This window comes from Neomonachus schauinslandi, chromosome 10, assembly GCF_002201575.2.
Source record: "Neomonachus schauinslandi chromosome 10, ASM220157v2, whole genome shotgun sequence".
NCBI classification, from domain to species: Eukaryota; Metazoa; Chordata; class Mammalia; order Carnivora; family Phocidae; genus Neomonachus; species Neomonachus schauinslandi.
In genome coordinates, this window is record NC_058412.1 from 108,982,713 (window position 1) to 109,001,864 (window position 19,152).

The 19,152-nt window shown below is 45.8% G+C and overlaps 1 protein-coding gene across 1 annotated transcript in view; it reads left to right on the top strand.

The window, feature by feature from the left end:
• DNAAF9 (dynein axonemal assembly factor 9) overlaps positions 1 to 19,152 on the top strand; it is a 133,781-nt gene that overhangs the window by 112,238 nt on the left and 2,391 nt on the right. Inside the window, exons 30-36 of the mRNA XM_021689141.2 lie at positions 7,677 to 7,812; positions 10,401 to 10,487; positions 14,236 to 14,342; positions 14,672 to 14,746; positions 16,499 to 16,704; positions 17,813 to 17,878; positions 18,995 to 19,088. Coding sequence (XP_021544816.2) covers positions 7,677 to 7,812; positions 10,401 to 10,487; positions 14,236 to 14,342; positions 14,672 to 14,746; positions 16,499 to 16,704; positions 17,813 to 17,878; positions 18,995 to 19,088 — 771 coding nt within the window. The remainder of the gene's footprint in view (positions 1 to 7,676; positions 7,813 to 10,400; positions 10,488 to 14,235; positions 14,343 to 14,671; positions 14,747 to 16,498; positions 16,705 to 17,812; positions 17,879 to 18,994; positions 19,089 to 19,152) is intronic.

The window sequence follows — 19,152 nt, forward strand, 5'->3', positions numbered from 1 at the left end:
TTTAGAGTCCTTTGTTGCTTTCCAGGCACAGCACCCCAGAAGCAGAGTGGAATAGAGGTGGCTGCGTCCACCCACAGTATCCATTCCATGTAGATGAAGGAGTTTTTATGGAGGTTGGGTCCATAGAATGTTGTGACAGACTAGATGTGGGGCATGAGTTGGAGAAAGAGTTATCTAGTATGAACTGCTCTTAAGTTCCAAGGTTGGGAGGTTGGGAAGGTTGGTGGTACCTGTCCTTGAGATATAAAGCATAAGCGAAAACATAGGTCCAGGAGATAACCAAGGATCACTCTCTGGTCCTTGGATATATGTTTGCAAGTCATGGTCAAAGCCAAGGGTGTGGGCTATAGTCATGCCCTGTCCACCACATGATTATTGCCACCCTAATGCACCTTGGCTCCTTGGCACTTTCTCCCTCCGTGCCCCTTTCGTTTTTTTTGCACACAGCACAGATAGTCAGACTGCCCTAGCCGAGAGCCTTGGGGAGGTGCCTGTCTTCATTATCCATGAACCTGAGTTCTCTTCTTGGGAGGAAAGACCTTTTAGGCCAAGACAGACTGGATTCTCTCTGGCACTTGGTAGACAGATTTCATTAACACTGCTTCCTTACTCAGTGTTCAAAGGCAACTTGTATCAGATTCTGTGCATGTGTAAAGATAGGGATGTGGGCAGATGACCTTGAGGCCATTGATGATGTTTTTCTAAACTCCAAAGGACTTGTAGAGTGACAGTGTCTTAGTAATTATCTTCCCCTTGCATCTGGGCCCAAAAGACCCTATGAACTGGTCTGACCTGGCTCACCATGGGCATGGGCTGTCCAGGGAGGGAGGAAGTAAAAGGCAAGTATTTCTTTTACCCTCAGAGATTTGGTGGCTAGCTTACCAGTGGGATCTGCCACCAGTAGACAAACACTTCATGTCCCGAGGGAGCATATTGCCTCCCTTTGCTCCTGTTCATGAGTCAGGCTCCCTGATTCATTGCTTTTACAACAAAGGATTGTTTTACAATGAGAAAAGGACTATATTGCAGCCCCAAGATGATGTGTGTTACAGAAATCAAGGATTAGGAAATAATCTCAGAGCTTAAACAGCAAACAAGACTCAGTATAATGCTGATTTGAGAGAAGAGCAAAGACATTTTCGACCATGTCCTGCTTTTGGAAGTATCTAAAGGTGGATAAAACAAACTTTGCTTTCTCCTGGGCTTCTGGAAGCCTTTAGCCCAGACTGGGACAGTCAGACCTTAGAGGTGTTTCTCCACTCTGGGGAATGGGCAGGCCAGGCTGTCCACTCACTCACATCCCAGACTGGTAAGACCATGGCCAAATGTGGGTATCCATTCTTTGATATGGACCAGAAGGAAGCTCCTGGCCCAAGCAAGATGAAACGCCCACAGTGGCCTCTTCACCCTGTGCTCCAGATAACTGCTGTACCTGCCTCACAGATGGCATTTCCTCTTGGCAGGTGGTAGTTTGCATAGCTGGCCTAAGGAATGCTGAGGATAATCCTTTTGCTTGTTTCCCTATAAAGCAAAGCCCCATTTCTGTGTCCAATTCCTGACCTAGAATCCCAACCCCCCAGGGTTTATCTACATGACACTGGTGAAGCAGACAGGACTCTGGGCAAGGTGTCCATCAGAGATCCAGACCCCAGCCTTTTCCAGAATAGGCCAGGCCTATGCTTATGATCCTGGTGCACACAACTTAGGTTGCCACATTTGCACTAGTCTGATTCTCCAGTTTCTTTTGCCCAAGAAGATACCCCACAGAGTCCTAGGACCTTTATAGGTCTTCACTCAGCTTTTGCTGACTCCTCAGTGCAAGATCCATCACAGCCATTCTTGTCTCATGGAAATCTCATGGGCCTCTTGCAGGATCCGGCTCCCATGTTTGCCACCTCTGGAATGTGCTGAGCCTTCTAGCACTCTGCTTTGCTTCCCCCACTATGCTACATTCTGGGCCTGGCCTTCTGATCTTGCCTCACTCCATTTCCAGAGGCCCCAGTCAGGCCCTGGTGCAGTCATAGGACATGGATTTCTGGCATTAGGCTCACCAGCCTCATCCTCAGTGCTTCTCCTGAAACCTCCAGAGTGACCTTTCTAAATGGGACTGAGAGCACAGGCACAACCAGTGTCACCTTCATTATGAGCCTTCCCTGACACTGTGGCTGAGAATTGTCCATCTTAGTGTTAAAGCTTCTGAACAGAAATTTTTAAATGTTTTAAAATAGAATAAACAAAATGCCGACATATTCTCCATTTGAATTCCTCAGTCTGTGCCATTACCACAACTAGGTCATACATGGAGACCTTGAGGATAGAGGTTTTGTGTGGGAGAAGCTCTTAAGAAAATGTGGTTCTTTATCTTCTTGTATACTTGCATACACATAGACTATCTGAGAAAGCATACCCAAGATCTGGTTGTCAGTGGTTGCCTCTGGGAAAGAGAACTAGGACTCAGGGTGCCAGAGGAGGGAGGAAGAAGCTTGGTTTGAATACCCTTTTGTACCTTATGAATTTTCTACCAAAAATGTGTATATATTGGTAAATCTTATAAACCTTTCAGATGGCTGGCTGATGAATGGGATTTGCTCAGACTTAGAAGTGGGGAAAATTCTGGCATATGGGTGCCCACAGCTTAGCTGCTTAGGCAGCTGCACTGGACATCAGGTTGCATGTATCTTTTATGACACTTGATTCATTCATTCACTTATTCAGCAAATCTGTATCTAGAGCCTGCTTCAACCCAGTCCTGGGAGGTTGGGGAAGGCTTCTGGAAGAGGTGCTATTCAAATTGTCTATAGCCTGAAGGAGGAATTGGGCCAACGAAGAGGAGGGAAAAGATGGTTCCAGGCAGAAGGACCAGCAAGAGCGAAGGCCTGATGGTGACCAGAGGACACCCAGGGCACACACCAGAGCACATCTGATATGATCAGATTTTCTGTTTTTGAAAGATTACTCTGACTACAATAGTTAGAATGAATTATAGTAAGAGAAGCCTGGAAGTGCACAGAATAAGCAGTGACCTAGCAAAGAGACTAGCAGCCTGAACTAGACAAATGGTAGCAGGGATTGATAGTGGATGATGGATCCAGGAGCTGTTTAGCACTCACCAGGCCAGGAGGAGGACTCAGGTGCCTCCACAGCCCACATTTGGGGAACTGGGCAGCCTTTCACCAAGTGACAGGAGGAAGCAGAGCTACACTCACCACTTGGATGTCAAGGAAGGCTGGTGAGGAAACTCACCCTTGAATCCTGAGAGGTCTCTCAAGCACCGTGCAAAGGCCTAAGGTCAGCTTACTAGCTGAGCACTACCAGATACCTGAGAAGAATAGAACCTACATCTCAGAACCAAGGAACTGATAGATCCCCAAATTGTTCATAAACACTTAGGAAGGAGGTTCTGTGCTCAGCAGGTGAATTGTAAGTCCTGGTGTCTATGATCCCAGTCATGTGGCATAACCTTCGTATGTATCCTTTCCCCATGGTAACATGTGACCGTTGGCATGAAGCTCCTAATCCCTACTCCCTGGTAATGAATTGAGTGCATCCAGACAATTTGTGAGGTCAGATTCCATCTTTAGCATTTTTATTTTATTTTTTTTTAATATTTATTTATTTGACAGAGTAAGAGAGGGAACACAAGCAGGGGGAGTGGGAGAGGGAGAAGCAGGCTTCCTGCCAAGCAGGGAGCCCGATGCGGGGCTCGATCCCAGGACCCTGGGACCATGACCTGAGCTGAAGGCAGACGCTTAACGACTGAGCCACCCAGGCGCTCCCAGTCTTTAGCATTTTTAGAACACTTTTTTCGTTAGTATGAGTGTCGAGAGGAAGGAAGTATCGTTTACATCTGCCTCAGACTAGACGCAGGAGCCAAGGATCCTGGAAGTTGCCTTCCATCTAGTGATGGCCACTCATCTGAACCATGGACTCAGCAGCCTCACTAGTGGGAGTCACATGACCTAGCTTCCTGTTGGTGCCATAGCCACCCTTGTCTGTCTGAGAAATGGATCAGTCCAGGCCCCTCAGTGTCCGTGTAGAGGTCTCATTCTTAGGCTTTTGCTCCCCAGACAATGACGGTGGTGGGGATGGTGGTGGCCATTAAGTTGCATTTAATGAGTTCTTACTATCTCTAGGCCCTGTGATAATTATTTACTGATAACCTGCAGGTGTGTGTTACTGTTCCCATCTAACAGAGGAGGAAATTTGGCTTAGAGAGAAAGTTGAGCAGTTTGCCCCTGATGTCATTCATTAGTAATTAGTGGAGCCCCGCATTTAAACTCATGGTCTGCCTGGCTCTAAAACCCATGCTTTAGGGGCACCTGGGTGGCTCAGTCGGTTAAGCGGCTGCCTTCGGCTTGGGTCATGATCCCAGGGTCCTGGGATCAAGCCCCACGTCGGGCTCCCTGCTGTGGAGAGTCTGCTTCTCCCTCTCTCTCTGCCTGCCTCTCTGCCTACTTGTGCTCTCTATCTCTCTGTCAAATAAATAAATAAATAACCCATGCTTTAGTTTTTACATTATACTATCTTTCTACATATATGAAGAAGATAAATAAGACTGAGTCCTGTATTTTAAATAACACCTGTGTTATTCATAGGAGCTTTTATAGTTTAGAGGAGGGGAGAGAGCAGAGTCGCATGAAGGATTGAGATGGTAAGGTAATAGGGAAGATTTTAACAAAAAAGTAAGCTTTACCAAAATTAAAAAGTTAAAGAGCTTAAGTAAAAAACAAGGTGCAGAACAGTATAATATGCCACTGTTTGTGGGGGAAAAAAGGTATACACACATTTACTTGTGTATACACAGCACATCCTGGAAGAAGATCTGAGAATCTGATAATGGTGATTGCCTCCAGGGAAGGAAACTAGATGGCTGAGGAGGAAGGGAATTTATTTTCCTTGTGAATCCTTCTTTGCATTGTTTGAGTTTTGCCCTCAAAAACTAAGTACAGCTGATTCTTTTTTTTTTAAACTAAACACTCAGCTTAATTAAATAGTATTCGTACAGAGTCCTCTATACTGAATATTCATCATTCAGGATCCCACAATTACAAGGTTACTTGGGACAGCCAAAGTCTCTGTAATTTAGAGATAATCAGTTATGAACTAATCATTTATAAAAGCTAGCCTCTCCTATTAAAAAGATTTTAATCTTAGATACAGAGTTAATGATAACACCCATGAGAATTCTATTACAAAATAGAATATAAATGTTGAAAATCTTGAAAACCTATAAATGAAATTCTATTTAACAAAGAATTAGGAGGCAGCAAGAGATACTCTCTCTACATCTTCCAAAGTGGGAGATCAATAGTTTAGAGCTGTAAAATCAAGTTATAAAGAGTGAGTTATACTCTTAGTATATAGTTAGTTGTAAAGACATACACTGGGGGGACTAAAATTACTACTATAACCAACCAGAATGTGAAGGCAAAGTGGGAAGAACACTTCAGAATATTCCAGTTTCCCCATCTGTCACGTAGAAAAGCCAATAGGCATTGTCTAAAAGTGATATTATAAGAAACAGTGATTTAGATCTATCAAAAAGCTATAAGGGGGAGCACCTGGGTGGCTCAGTCAGTTAAATGGCTGACTCTTGATTTTAGCTCAGATCCTGATCTCAGGGTCATGAGATCAAGCCTGGCTTCAGGCTCTGCGCTCAGCCTGGATTCTGCTTAAGATTCTCCTTCTCTGGGTGGCTCAGTCGGTTAAGCAGCCAACTCTAGGTTTCAGCTCAGGTCAGGATCTCGGGTCCTGGGATTGAGCCACCCGTTGGGCTCTGCACTCAGCAAGGAGTCTGCCTCAGGATTCTCTCTCCCTCTGCCCCTCCCCCCACTCTCTTTCTCTTTTGTGTGCATGCGTGCTTTCTCTCTAAAATGAATAAATACATTTTTTTAAAAAAAGATTCTCTTTCCCTCTCCCTCTGCCCCTCCTCCCTGTGCTCGCTCACTCACACTCTCTCTCTAAGATAAATAAATCTTTTTTAAAAAATTAGAAAAAGAACAAATTTTTTTAATCTTTTTTTTAAGACTTTATTTATTTGACAGAGAGAGAAAGAGGGAGAGAGAGCACAAGCAGGAGGAGCGGGAGAGGGAGAAGCAGGCTCCCTGCCAAGCAGGGTTCGATCCCAGGACCCTGGGATCATGACCTGAGCCGAAGGCAGATGCTTACCCAATTGAGCCACCCAGGCACCCCAAGAACAAGAAATTTTTTTAAAAATAGTTTATATTTTAAAAGATTGAGGGGCGCCTAGGTGGCTCAGTCGTTGGGCGTCTGCCTTTGGCTTGGGTCGTGGTCCCGGGGTCCTGAGATCGAGCCCCGCGTCGGGCTCCCTGCTTGGCCAGGAGCCTGCTTCTCCCTCTCCCACTCCCCCTGCTTGTGTTCCCTCTCTCGCTGTGTCTCTCTCTGTCAAATGACTAAATAAAATCTTTAAAATAATAAAAAAATAAAAGATTGAATCTATAAAAGAGATCTAGCTGCTGGTATGTTAAAGCAACATTATGGGGTTACAATCAGCAAAATCCAGACGGCAGAAATTTACAGGATACAGCTGTTCAACAAATAAATTACAAAGAAATGAGATACCGCAGATTGAAAGAGAATTATGAGATGTATCAATGAAATATAGTGTGTGGACTTTGGTTCCTGGTTCAAAAAAATCAGCTCTAAGAAAACAGACAGAGAACGTAAACTATATTTTGTATATTGAAGAATTTATTGTTAATTATTAATTTTTAAAATATACTGAAATATTTTTGGATGAAAGAATAGGATGTCTGGGATTGACCTCAAAATCATCCCGGGGAAAGGGGCAAGGGCTGGCATGTGATATGGAAGAAATGCAGTTAGCCAAGTGTTGTTAATTCTTGAAGGGTGATGGGCACATGGGAGTTCATTGTACTACTTTTAAAATTTTTGTATATGTTTTACATTTTCACAGTATTAATAAGTGAATAAAAATGGTTGAATAACAAAAATGCAAGTGATCTTATAGTGGAAATGGTGTATATGCTCTGATCATAACTATGTCAAAACAGGAATGAGTATGGAATTATAATTATGTTGGCATGGTAGGATATGATAACTTCCCTGATTTCCAAATTCTCTGTAGCATAGATTTTCCTTCTATGTATCTATGAAAGCTTGGGAGGGATTTTTACCCACTCCACAACCCCTCATTGCCGGCACCACTCTTCCTTACTGTATGACTGTGTGAATATCTGTGTTAGCACTTACCTTAGAATTGTAGGTCCATGTGAGCAACTCCTTGCCTGTGCACTCTTTGAGAATCTAATGGTGAGTGCCTGACGTATGGTTCGTGCTTGGTAAATGTCTGTGGTCTAAACTAGTGACAGTGTCTGGCACGGGTTCCGGAAGAGGTTAAGGACAAGGGATGTGGAAAGGGCCCTTTGATGAAGAAGCTCCAGGAGAGCTTCCAGCTGGAGAGCAGAATTGAGAAAGTAGAGGAGGGTAAGAAGTGAGGCAGCTACAGGCTTGAGGCCATTCACTCCAAGAAGTGGCAGTAACAGACAGGGGAGCAGGTGTTGGGGGTCAGGGGTGTCTGTATAAGAGGGCTACTGGAAGGGATGATCAGGAAGGGAGCAAAGGCTCACATTGTGTGAGCCCTCAGCCCCAGTCAGGACTCTGAAGCCTGAATCATTCTTGGTTTTATTCCTCAGGCCTGGTGAGTAATGTGGTGTTCACCAGTCACACCACGGAGCAGAGGCACCCTCTCCTTGTCCAGCTGCAGAGCCTCATCAGGGCTGCCAATCCTACTGCAGCCTTCATTCTTGCAGAAAATGGGATTGTCACCAGGTAAACTTACCAAGTTTACTTCACCCTGTAGGACTAGCCACTTTCTCAGATGCACCGCTCTGACTATGGCCCACAGTGTCTTTCTCTTGTATCTAAGACCTGCACATTTATAGAAGTGCTTTTGATGTTACGTAAAAATCAGCAAGAGGACCCCATGTGTCAGTGTCCTGTACTGTTTTGAGATATTTTGTTGTTTTTTTTTTTAAGATTTTTAAAAAGATTTTCTTTATTGAGAGAGAGAGCACGAGCAGGGGAAGAGGCAAAGGGAGAGGGAGAGAGAGAATCCCAAGCTGACTCCATGCTGAGCGCAGAGCCCGACACGGGGCTTGATCTCATGACCCCGAGACCATGACCTGAGCTGAAATCAAGAGTTGGAGGTTTAACTGAGCCACCCAGACGCCCCAAGATTTTATTTTTAAATATTCTCTGCACCCAACGTGAGTCTCGAACTTACATCCCCGAGATCAAGAGTTGCGTGCTCTACTGACTGAGCCAGCCAGGTGCCCCGAGATACTTTGTTTTGATGCATCACATTTTTGTGCATTAAAGGATGAAGTCGAGACTCTCTCAATATTCCTTGTGTTAAGATGTGAAAGAAATGGCATAGAGAACATAGAGAAATGACCTTTTTACTTCATGGACTTGGGTCCAAATTACAAACTAAAAACAGAGAATTGATGACTTTGTGTGTGTGGATGTGTATGAAGAGAAAACATCTGGTCATATAGCACATTTATTTGCTCCACAAAGATATACCAAAAGGTATATACTTTTTATATAATTTCGACTTTGAGCAATGTAAATATTTTACATATTCAGAAATTAACAAAGAGAGATAAAACTAAAACAAAAAAGTGAATCCATCTGTATATCAAAGTAATAACAACCACACACACAGCAGTTAATTCAAGTAACTTTTAAACATAATCCTCTGTTGGAACCCTGATTCAAATAACATCACTTGTTAGATAAGAAAGATTATAGGGGCGCCTGGGTGGCTCAGCCGTTGGGCGTCTGCCTTCGGCTCGGGTCATGATCCCAGGGTCCTGGGATCGAGCCCCGCGTCGGGCTCTCTGCTCGGCAGGAGGACTGCTTCTCCCTCTCCCACTCCCCCTGCTTGTGTTCCCTCTCTCACTGTGTCTTTCTCTGTCAAATAAATAAATAAAATCTTAAAAAAAAAGAAAGATTATAAATGTGAAGTGGGAAAGGTGAAGAAAAACCCTGTGAACGGTGGATTTGAATTGTGGGAGTCAATATAAATTCATTATTTCAAAAAAATGTATATTTCCTAGCTCTTCCCATTGAAAGGGACCAGAAATACTAATACCACAGTAGAATAAACACCCCTTCCTCTAGATCCTGGTTTCTACATACCAATCCCCAATACAGGGTATCAGGACTTCTTGGAGAATTGACTGATTGCAGGTCTAGGGCAGGGAAAGTACAGGTGAGCCTGGTACATATTGTGCTAAAAAAGCAAGGAGGTATCAAAGATTAGTAGAGATATGTCAAAGGGATACCAGAGCTAGCTCAAGAAGCTCCCACTAGACAAAATTTGGGACAGCTTGAGCATAAGAGAAAACAAATGTAATAACAAATTACAGCACATGGAATAAAATGAGTCCATGGTGATACTAAAAAAATGAGGAGAGGCAGGACAGTAAATCTCTCTTAACACTAATAAATAAGAATTTATAGAACCAGAGAGTCACTGTTTTGTAACTGTTAGTATAATATAATACTTGATTTAGGCAAGAATCATCAGTGGATACTAAGAGCAGTGGATGACAGATTGTTGATGAAAAGGACATTAACTGGTCTCAAAGTATCACTCCATGGACTACTTACTGCTTACGATGAGGGGAAAGTACCTTCACAGTAGAGAGATCTAGTAGACATGACGTTGACCAAATGATTAGACTTAGAGACCACTATGTGGGCAGACTGACATCGTGTGCCTCCTTCATGTGATGCTCTGGGAAGGACACAACCTCACCTGGGTATTAATCTTACCAAAAATGTTTACCAAATTTATTCATAAGGAAATAGATCCAGATTGTAGGACACAGGACAACTGGCATGTACTCTTCACAACTGTCAACTCTGTAAGAAACAAAAGTTGGAAGAATTATTCCACATAAAAGGAAAATAAAGATTGTAAATTCAGTAAGCAGTCCTTGATTGGATCCTGGTCCCCTCTCTGGCAAAACAGGGAAAATTTGAAAATGGATTAGATCAGTACTTCTCCAACTCTAATGTGCATATAGATCTCTTAGGGATCTTGTTAAAATAAGAAGGCAGGTCTGGAGTAGGGCCTGGCATTTTGTGTTTCTGATGATGAGCTTCTAGATGATACCAGTACTGCTGGTCCACAGTATTAAATTCCTTGGGTATAATAATAGTATTGTTGTTGTGAAAGAGGACGTCCTTGTTCTTAGGAGAGGGAGGCATACTGAAAGGATTTAGGTGTGCAGTAACAGAAAAAATGTATGTGTACATGCTTGTGCATCTATGGGGGAAGGAAGCAAAATGGGCCAGTTAAAATTGATCATCCTCATTAACCTAGGTTTTTCTATATGTTTTCAAAGGAATGAAGACATTGAGCTGATTCTCTCAGAAAATAGTTTTTCAAGTCCTCAGATGCTACGATCTCGATATTTAATGTACCCTGGCTGGCAAGTATCATCATTGAAAAGTAGCTAAGATTTCTTTGTAAATGCAATGATTTATTCATTTACAGAAAAAAAAAAGAAGAAAAAGTGAAATTTCACGTGTTCTACAAGGGTAACACTGGCAGCTGGGATGGCCTGCCGTATCCTAACAGCTGCTGGTCTTGCCAGGAGCCCAGTGCTCCACACATCTTGGGCTCCAACTTGGGAGCCTTGCTGGATGTTGAGACTTAGGGAGTGGCCCTGTGAGCACCAAGCACACCGTGGCCTTTGTTTCCTCTCGCCTCTAGTGAGGGTGAGGTGGCTGGCATGGAACCAGATGAGAGTCGCTCCTGAGAATATAGGCAGTCCTCCAGAGGGTCCCACCTGACAGGTAGGTTCCCTGCTGTTGTGGCCCGGGGGATGGCAGCCTCCCAGCCTGTGAACCTCTCCTCCAAAAGGGAGGGGAGAGAGAGGACCAAAGGCACTGTCGTCATGCTAGTGCCAACATCACTTGAGCACCCACTGTGTGCTACACCTTGTTCTAAGCTCTCCAGGATAGTAGCCACCAGCCACACTTGGCTATTTCATAAAGTGTCAGTTAATAAAAATTAAGTAAAATCAGTCTTTCAGTCATACAAGCCATACTTCAAGTGCTCAGTAGTTACCTGTGGCCAGCAGCTAGCACACTGGGCAGCGCAGATCCAGAACATTTCCATCCTCACAGAAAGTTCTGTTGGACAGTGCCATCCTACCAGCTCTACCTGTGTTACCTCATTAATCTTCAAACCAAGCCTGCGAGGTAGGCTGCTTGATTTTCCTCCTTTGTAAGGATAAGATAAGTGAGGCAGCGAGGAGTTAAATGGCGTGTTCAGGTTCATACAGCCAGTAAGTGAAAGAGCTGCGTTTCAAACCCAGCTTATGTGGCTCCAGAGCCCGTATGCTCAACCGCCGTGCTGTGCTCATTCCTCTACAGAATGGGTAGCTGGGTTCTGCTCTTTTGAAGGTTCAAGGGAGGACAGTTACTAAAGCTTGGCCGAAAGTATTCTCTCATGTTGATTTGGATTATCTTTGTTATCCTTGCTCACTTCCCCCAAACACCTTTCTATGTCCTCCACACCACGCCTTACGTCACCAGTATTTTATACCAGCAAAAAACTGATTGCACTATGCTGGTAAACAAACAAGTCCCATGTGTGGAATTGAAGATTTTCAGGCATGTTCTAGAAGGAACCTCCGATTTGAGTTATATCATACTTGCTTAAACAGTGGGGGTAAGTGCATCATGCCTTATGCCTGAACAAGACAGTTCTAGCTTAGCTAAAAAGAAACAGATGGAGCTTATGGGTGAAACCTTCCTCTCCACTGACTACAGCTACTGACCCTTTTCCTGCCTCACCTCTGGGCCTGGGCCTGAGATTCCTGCTGCTTCCACCTAGCACCTAGGGAAGCACCCATTCTGTAGTCCATGGTGACTCATTCTGGGCATTGTGCACATGAACCTAGCTCAGGGCACAAACTTTACTGGAGGCAGAATGATCCAAGAGCCAGGTATAAAGGGTGCATTAGAAGCCTCCGTGAATCTAAAGTCTGAAGCCTTCTCTTTGCCAGGAAGATCAGTCCTTATAGAGAATCAGAGATGGAGGGGCCTCAGCATCATCCTTTGGACCCTCCCCCTTCTGAGTCCCTTCCTAGGAATCAGATAATTTAATCTTTTAACAAGATGGCAGCCATCAGCCATCCCTGTATATTTTTCCCCCTCCCTCACTGAGTCAGAGCCCACCACCTCAGTGAAGAGGCTTTAGCTCTGTGCTTAGCTCTGTGCTGTGCAGATTGTCAGTCATTCCCCTCCCACAACCCTCTCTGTGCTCATCTACCCCACCCCCAACTCCCCTGGTAGAAGGCTTGTTTCTAGCCTAGCAGGAAACCTTCACTCTTCCCTTGGCCCCTCCCAGTTTCCGTAAGGATTCAGGCTCTGAACAAAGAAGCCAGAGAGGCCGATGGTCTCCCATTATCTTGGGAGAGGGCAAGAAGAACATGTCAGTACTGCAGAAATGTTACACCAGCACCTTACTTTAAGGAAAGCATAAAGAGTAAGATAGTTTCAATAATACATGTGATATAAAATTCATATCTGTAGAGCTATTTTAAAGCAAAGGAAACTAATAAAATATAATAGACTGGACGAAATGTTTGCATCATATGTGGCAAAGGGTTAATATAATATTTGAGAAGCTTATTTTGATACTGAAGAAAAGTAACCCATTCCATATAGGTGGACAGTTCACTTTTTTTGAGGATTTTATTTATTTTAGAGCGAGAGAGCGAGTACGTGAGCAGGGGGGAGGGGCAGAGAGAGAAGGAGAGGGAATCTCAAGCAGACGCCATGCTGAGCACAGGGCCCGAGCGGGGCTCAAACCCACGACCCTGAGATCATGACCTGAGCTGAAACCATGAGTCGGACGCTTAACCAATGGAGCCACCCAGGTGCCCCTGCACAGTTCACTTTAGAGCAAGTATAAATGGCAGCCATAGTAACAGAATTCCATTTTAGTAACTCAAAAACGTAAAATGATGCCTCGCTGTTGTTTTGATTGAAACCTATTACACTTAACCAGAAATATCTAAGAATCATTGCTGGGGGAATTGTTGTGCAACTGAGACACTCTTCTGCTACTGGGAGTGGTGTAAGTTATTACCCATGAGATGGTTACACCCTTTCCTGGGTTGATACCATCATGCAGATTCATCTCAAGGAAATAAGTCAAAAGAAGGAATGACAATTCCATAACTTTGGAAGCTGGATGATGGGGGTTCATTGCACTCTCTCTCTATCTTTGCATGTGTTTTCAATTTTCCATAATAAAAACTTAAACTTTTTAAATGCTCTGAATATGGCATGTCCTTTTTATTTTTTATTTTTTATTTATTTATTTATTTTTAAGATTTTATTTATTTATTTGACAGAGAGAGACATAGTGAGAGCAGGAACACAAGCAGGGGGAGTGGGAGAGGGAGAAGCAGGCTTCCCGCGGAGCAGGGAGCCCGATGCGGGACTCAATCCCAGGGTTCTGGGATCGAGCCCCACATTGGGCTCCCAGCTCAGTGGGAAGCTTGCTTCTCCTTCTCCTACTGCTTGTGTTCCCTCTCTCACTGTCTCTGTCAAATAAATAAAATCTTAAAAAGAAATTTTTATTTTTAAGCAATCTCTACACCCACCGTGGGGCTTGCACTCACAACCCCAAGATCAAGAATCGCGTGCTCTACCAACTGAGCCAGGTGCCCCTGAACATGGCATCTTCTTAATGAGTCTGTGGTTGGCATTATGTCTGCTGAATTCAAAACTGAGAAAATAGAGCAGAGATGCCCCAGCTCTTTAGTTCCTTCTGCAAAGTGTGCACATCCAAATGTACAGTCTGTTAAGCTGCCCTCAACAATGGTGGGGTATAGTTGAGGCCCTGAGGAAGAGCTCCAGGGGTGTCAGAAGGAACCCCCAATCTCAGGTGGCACACTGGTAGGCTTCAAAGATAGATGGGGATCTTTGGCTTCAGGAACTGCTAGTCTACAGACCTCCCTGCTGTAATGGGGCAACCATGCTTCCCAGTCTTAAGATGAAAGAAACATATACATATTTAAAACAAGTGTTTTGTATGCAAATGTCACATAAGAGAGAACTCAAATATTTCTGGATGGGTATATAATTCATCCCTGAGTGGTATATGGTAACACTCAAAGCCCCAATTACTTGTACTTACAAATTTTTAAACTTTTTAAGGTATGAAGGTAAATATGATGCTGGATCAGTCTTTCCACTAATGGTTCAGATCTGCGTATGGTTTGGTCGTCCCTTGGAGAAGACTCGCTTCGTGGCCAAGTGTAAAGGTAAGCCTTGGTTGGGACATGTCCCAGACCCTGGTAAAAGAGTATGCCAGAGTTGCCCATGCTACCCGGCACCATTTTAGTATTAATGTGTGCTGTCTTTTCTCCTTTCCATTGGGTCCAAAAACAAGCAGAGGGATTTGAGGATCCAGGAGTGCCCCACTCTTGGGAACAGTGGCAGAGCCACTGGGGAGGTTCTGGTGGAGGGACAGCCTATGAGCCCTGGTCCCTCGAGTAGGGATCCTTCCCAGTCCCTAACCCTCCCAGCTGTGTGCCCTGAACTTGGCCTCTGCCCCCAGGTAGGTGACAGCCTTGTCCTCTTCCTCCACCAGCAATTCAGTCTTCCATCAAGCCAAGCCCCTTCTCTGGAAACATCTACCACATCCTGGGCAAAGTGAAGTTTTCAGGTAACTGGGGAGTTGGATTTGGGAGTCCTGCACTATGGAATGCTCACATCTCGTGATGCGGGTTTATAGCTTCTACTGGTGCTCTACAGACCACGGATAGCTCTCAGACTCTCTCAAAAACCCTCCCATCTGGGCTTGACACCAGTGGTTCTTCTAGTCTCCCCGCCTTTCTGCAGGTCCTGCTCCACAGTGGAGGATGTGTCCTATCTTCCCCCTGGATGGCCTGCCCAGGGCCTTTCCTTACAGCTCCTTGATTTCCTTGTTCGAGAGACTCTCACTGCACCCCTTTCAAGGCATCCATGGCCTCCTAGACCTGTCACCAGGAGCTGCCCCAGTGATGAGCTCTCCAGGTCCAGATCCATTTCTGCCCAAGTCTTCAAGCCTTCCACTTGCCTTCTCCCTATTTATTGGCCTTAGGCCTCTGGAAACCCTAATGACCTGAAGTCTGTCCATCCTGGGCTGGAGGTCAGGGAAGGCCTCAAGACAAGGAGTTAATCAACTCAACATTGAGAAGGGAGAATATTCCAGAGAAAAGGTACAGCATGTGCTTTGGAACCAAGGCAAAAAAGGCACATTGCAGGAACCAAAAAGGGTTCACTGTGGCTGAGGCCTAGCATCAATATGTCTGTTAAGGCATTTTTAGCTGTTGTAACAGAAAACGCCAACTCACCTAGCAGGTGTTAGCTGTGTAATAAGTCAAGAGGTCAGGCAGCATAGCAAGGCCACTGAGGACACAGGTAATGTGTGTTCCTTCATTCATGGTATGTCAGCTTGTCCTCAGGTTCCCAGCCCTCATTGCCAGGTAGTGCTACAGGTCTAGGTGTCACCTCCAAACACAACATCCAGCTGAGAGGAGAGGCTCTTTCTGTGGGTGGCTTTATCAATACAGATGCCTTTTACTGAAGCACTTCCTACCACTTCCTGAGCAGACCACTCCTCTCATTGCCCAGGATTGAGTTGCCATGCCTTCTGGGGAATTGGTATTGGAGAAAGAGCAGGATGCTGGGCAGGCAACCATCAGTGTCTGCCATAGGGAGCCACTGAGAGTTGTAAGCATGGGACCATATGGGTTCAGATGGGAGAATTAGATGACATCACCTATATAAAAGAAGCTCTCAAGGTCCTTAACCCATGCCTTTGGCCTAATTTATGTTCCTGAATCTGAAACTTTGACCCCTTACTCAAGCCTGCTTCCCTCAGGCTCCGACAGACAGCCCCCTCCTTGTTTCAGAGGTCATAATGTCTCCCCCTTCCCTCTCACCTTGTTTTTGTCTTAATTTAGACCTTCTCTTGACCCCTTTCTTATTCAAAGTTAACCTCTCTTTGTTTTGGAACCCTTTCTCATCCTGCTTTTTAGGGGGACCTTGCCTTTTTCTTGTGTCTCCTGTGCTAGCCCCCCGCTTCTCAGTCTATAAACCCAGTCCTAGCTTTCCTGTCCCTATAATGTGACCCTCCTGCACCACTTGTATGTTGACAGTCCCTCTTCCCTTGGCCTCTCAGGCCTCTGCTAGGGGCTCTCCTCTTGTAGTCCCCTTCTGGGTTAGTGACATCCACCTGATTACCAAATCAGCCAAGCCAGAAATTTACATTGCTCCTCCCTCTCTTACGTCATCCTTTCTAACTTGACACCAATCAGGGCAGTTCTCCCTCCTGCATATGTCACAGGAATCTGTCCCCAACTATCTGCACATTACAGTCTTAGTGTAGCTTTATCCTTTTGGGGCTCAGGGACTACATGTGTTCTCCCTACAGACTCTGAGAAGGCCATGGAGGTCTGCCATAACACTCTGGCCAATTCTTTGAGCATTGTCCCTGTTTTGGAGGGACCCTCGCCACCGCCTGACTCCCGAAGCACACCTCAAGAAAGCAACGGGCAGCAGGAGTGTTACCTCGTGTTCATCGGCTGCTCCCTGAAGGAAGAAAGCGTCAAGGACTGGCTGCGGCAGTCAGCCAAGCAGGTGGTTTCCAAAGCCCAGACACCTCTGGCACAAATGTGACCAGCACACCTCAGAGCTGCTCCTGGCCTTGGGGTAGAAGCCCCTCCCATGACCTCCCTCCTCGTCCACCCTTCACAGGCTCAGCCAGCACTTTCAGGGATGGTTTGCAAGTAGGAGGAAGCCACTCAGGGTAACCTCAAGGCAGACCTGTTCTTACAGCCATTTCTAATTCTTTTGCCAAGGCAAATTGCAGCTATTAGGTGGCTTAACTAGAACCTGGGTGAAACCTGGTGGTTCCATGTGGATCCTGGGTCAGCCTGGCAGTCTAAACTCAAAATGTCTTTTCTTAGCTGAACCTAATTCGGGGCTGTCCTGTGTTCTGAGCCCAGAATCCTTCTATACTTGGGTTCTCTCTCTAGAAAAGAGAAACAACAAAGATAGGCTTACGGCCATTTGCAAACCAAGATTTCAAGCACTGATACCGGTGAGCCCAGGGAGTCTCAAGGGAAGAGGATGCTTGCCTATAGAGGCACGTAAGCATCTTTAGCCCAGTACTGCAAAGAAAAATAAAACCCAGACTGGATTTAAAATCCTCTAATACGATGCAGGTTGGGTGCTAGGCCTCTTAGCACAGCCTCAGGGGTTTAGCTTGACTTAGAACTCTGGAAATAGAGTTGGCTGAGCCCTGGGTCCTTTGTAGATGCTTAGTTGGAACCTGTCTTTTATACTGAGGGATGGCTGCCGGTAGGCTGTGTCTTTCTCAGATAAACTGGATAAACTCCTAAATGGTTGAGTAGGGGACCTCATGTTGTCCCTTTGTCTGCATACCTGGCACTGGTGAGGCTTAGAGTCGAGGATCTGCAGAGACAGGAACATGCTATTTGCCGAAGCACTGGTGTTTCCTCTGCTGCTTCCCCTGGCACACGGGGTTCTGTGGTGGTAAGTGGTCTCCTTGAGGGGCAGGCAGGCAGGATATTGTGTCCAGGCCATGACAGTGCTGTGCTTTCTTTCCTTGCCACTGGGATCTAAGTCATGTAACTGGCCCCCAGAGCCCTGAGCCCTCACCTGCCCATGTACTCCCATCAGCTCTGTTGGGACCTGACCCCTCCCTCCCTACATCTCTGCACAGAAGCCTCAGAGGAAAGCCCTGAAGACCAGGGGAATGCTGACCCAGCAGGAGATCAGGAATATCCACGTGAGTCCCCTAAGAGCCCCAAGGCTATCCTTCTGGGCTGGCACAGCTCCATCCTTTAGGATTCCCTGAGTGAGGGGCCTATTTATAGGGCATGCTGAAGGTCTTGCTCCTCTTAAGCCACAGAGGGAAGCTGGGTAAAGAGGAACCTCAGACCCCCCAACCTTGTAGCCTGAGAGGAAGAGGGTAGAGTGACCTCTGGTGTGACCTGGGCATGAGATAGAGGAGAAGCAGTGCCTGTGGGAGGAAGGGGTGACATGGAGCCCTGTTTTGACACACTGTTGAAGCAGCCACAGAAGTCCTTTGTCCTCCCATCCCTCCATGCTAGATATAAACCACAGATAAAGCAACAGAGCCCAGGAAAAGTTGTCTAGATCCAGAAGCTGCCAATAAGCAGGGGATATAATCCTGGGACCACCATGAGAGGCTCTTTGATGAGCCCCTCAGCCTTCAGGCTGACTCTCAGCCTCTGCCCCAGTCCCGACCCCCACTGGGACCTTTTCCTGAGGGGCTTGGGGGCAAAGGCTACAAGGGACACAGAGTCCAGGCCCCAGCACAGGCTGTGCCACTTCTCCCAGTAATGAGTGGGTGGGAGAGGCTGTGGGACCCTAGGAGCCCCTGCTTTGGACTTGAGGAGGTCCCTTCATATCCAGCTCCTGTCCTGGGCAACCCTGGGTGCTCCTGGGGAGGAGACTTTGGGTACCTCAGAAGGCAGTCCTTGTAGTGTATGTTCCCCAGAAGCAGACCTTGAACATGGATTTGAGTGCACGTAGCTTATTTTGGAAGTGATTCTAGGAGACACTAGCAGGGAAGTGGGAAAAGTAAGGGAGAGAAAGAAGGGGAGACAGCTAACAAAGGGTATGTTACCAAACCAGTACCACTGAGGACGAGTGGAGCTTAATCCCATGAGAAGCTCCCAGAGTTCCTCCCTGAGAGCTCAGGGACCTCCATCAGTCACTACTTGAGAACTGCTGCAGGGAGGACATTCCCTTGCATGTCTAGCCTTCCATGGGGCAGAGTGGGCTATCTTGCTAAGGTCATAGGCTTATTTGTTTTTAATGAATGAGCAGATGATAAAAAGTGGTCAGATAATTTTAATAGGACTCTTTTTTCCTACAGGTGAAACGCCACCTGGACCCTCTGCCCGCAGGCTACTTTTACAATGGCACCCAGTTTGTCAACTTTTTTGGTGACAAGACTGATTTTCACCCACGTATCCTTAGAATCTGTGGTGGCCAGGTTGGGGGTGTGGGAAGCCTGATCGTCAAGAGGGTGTT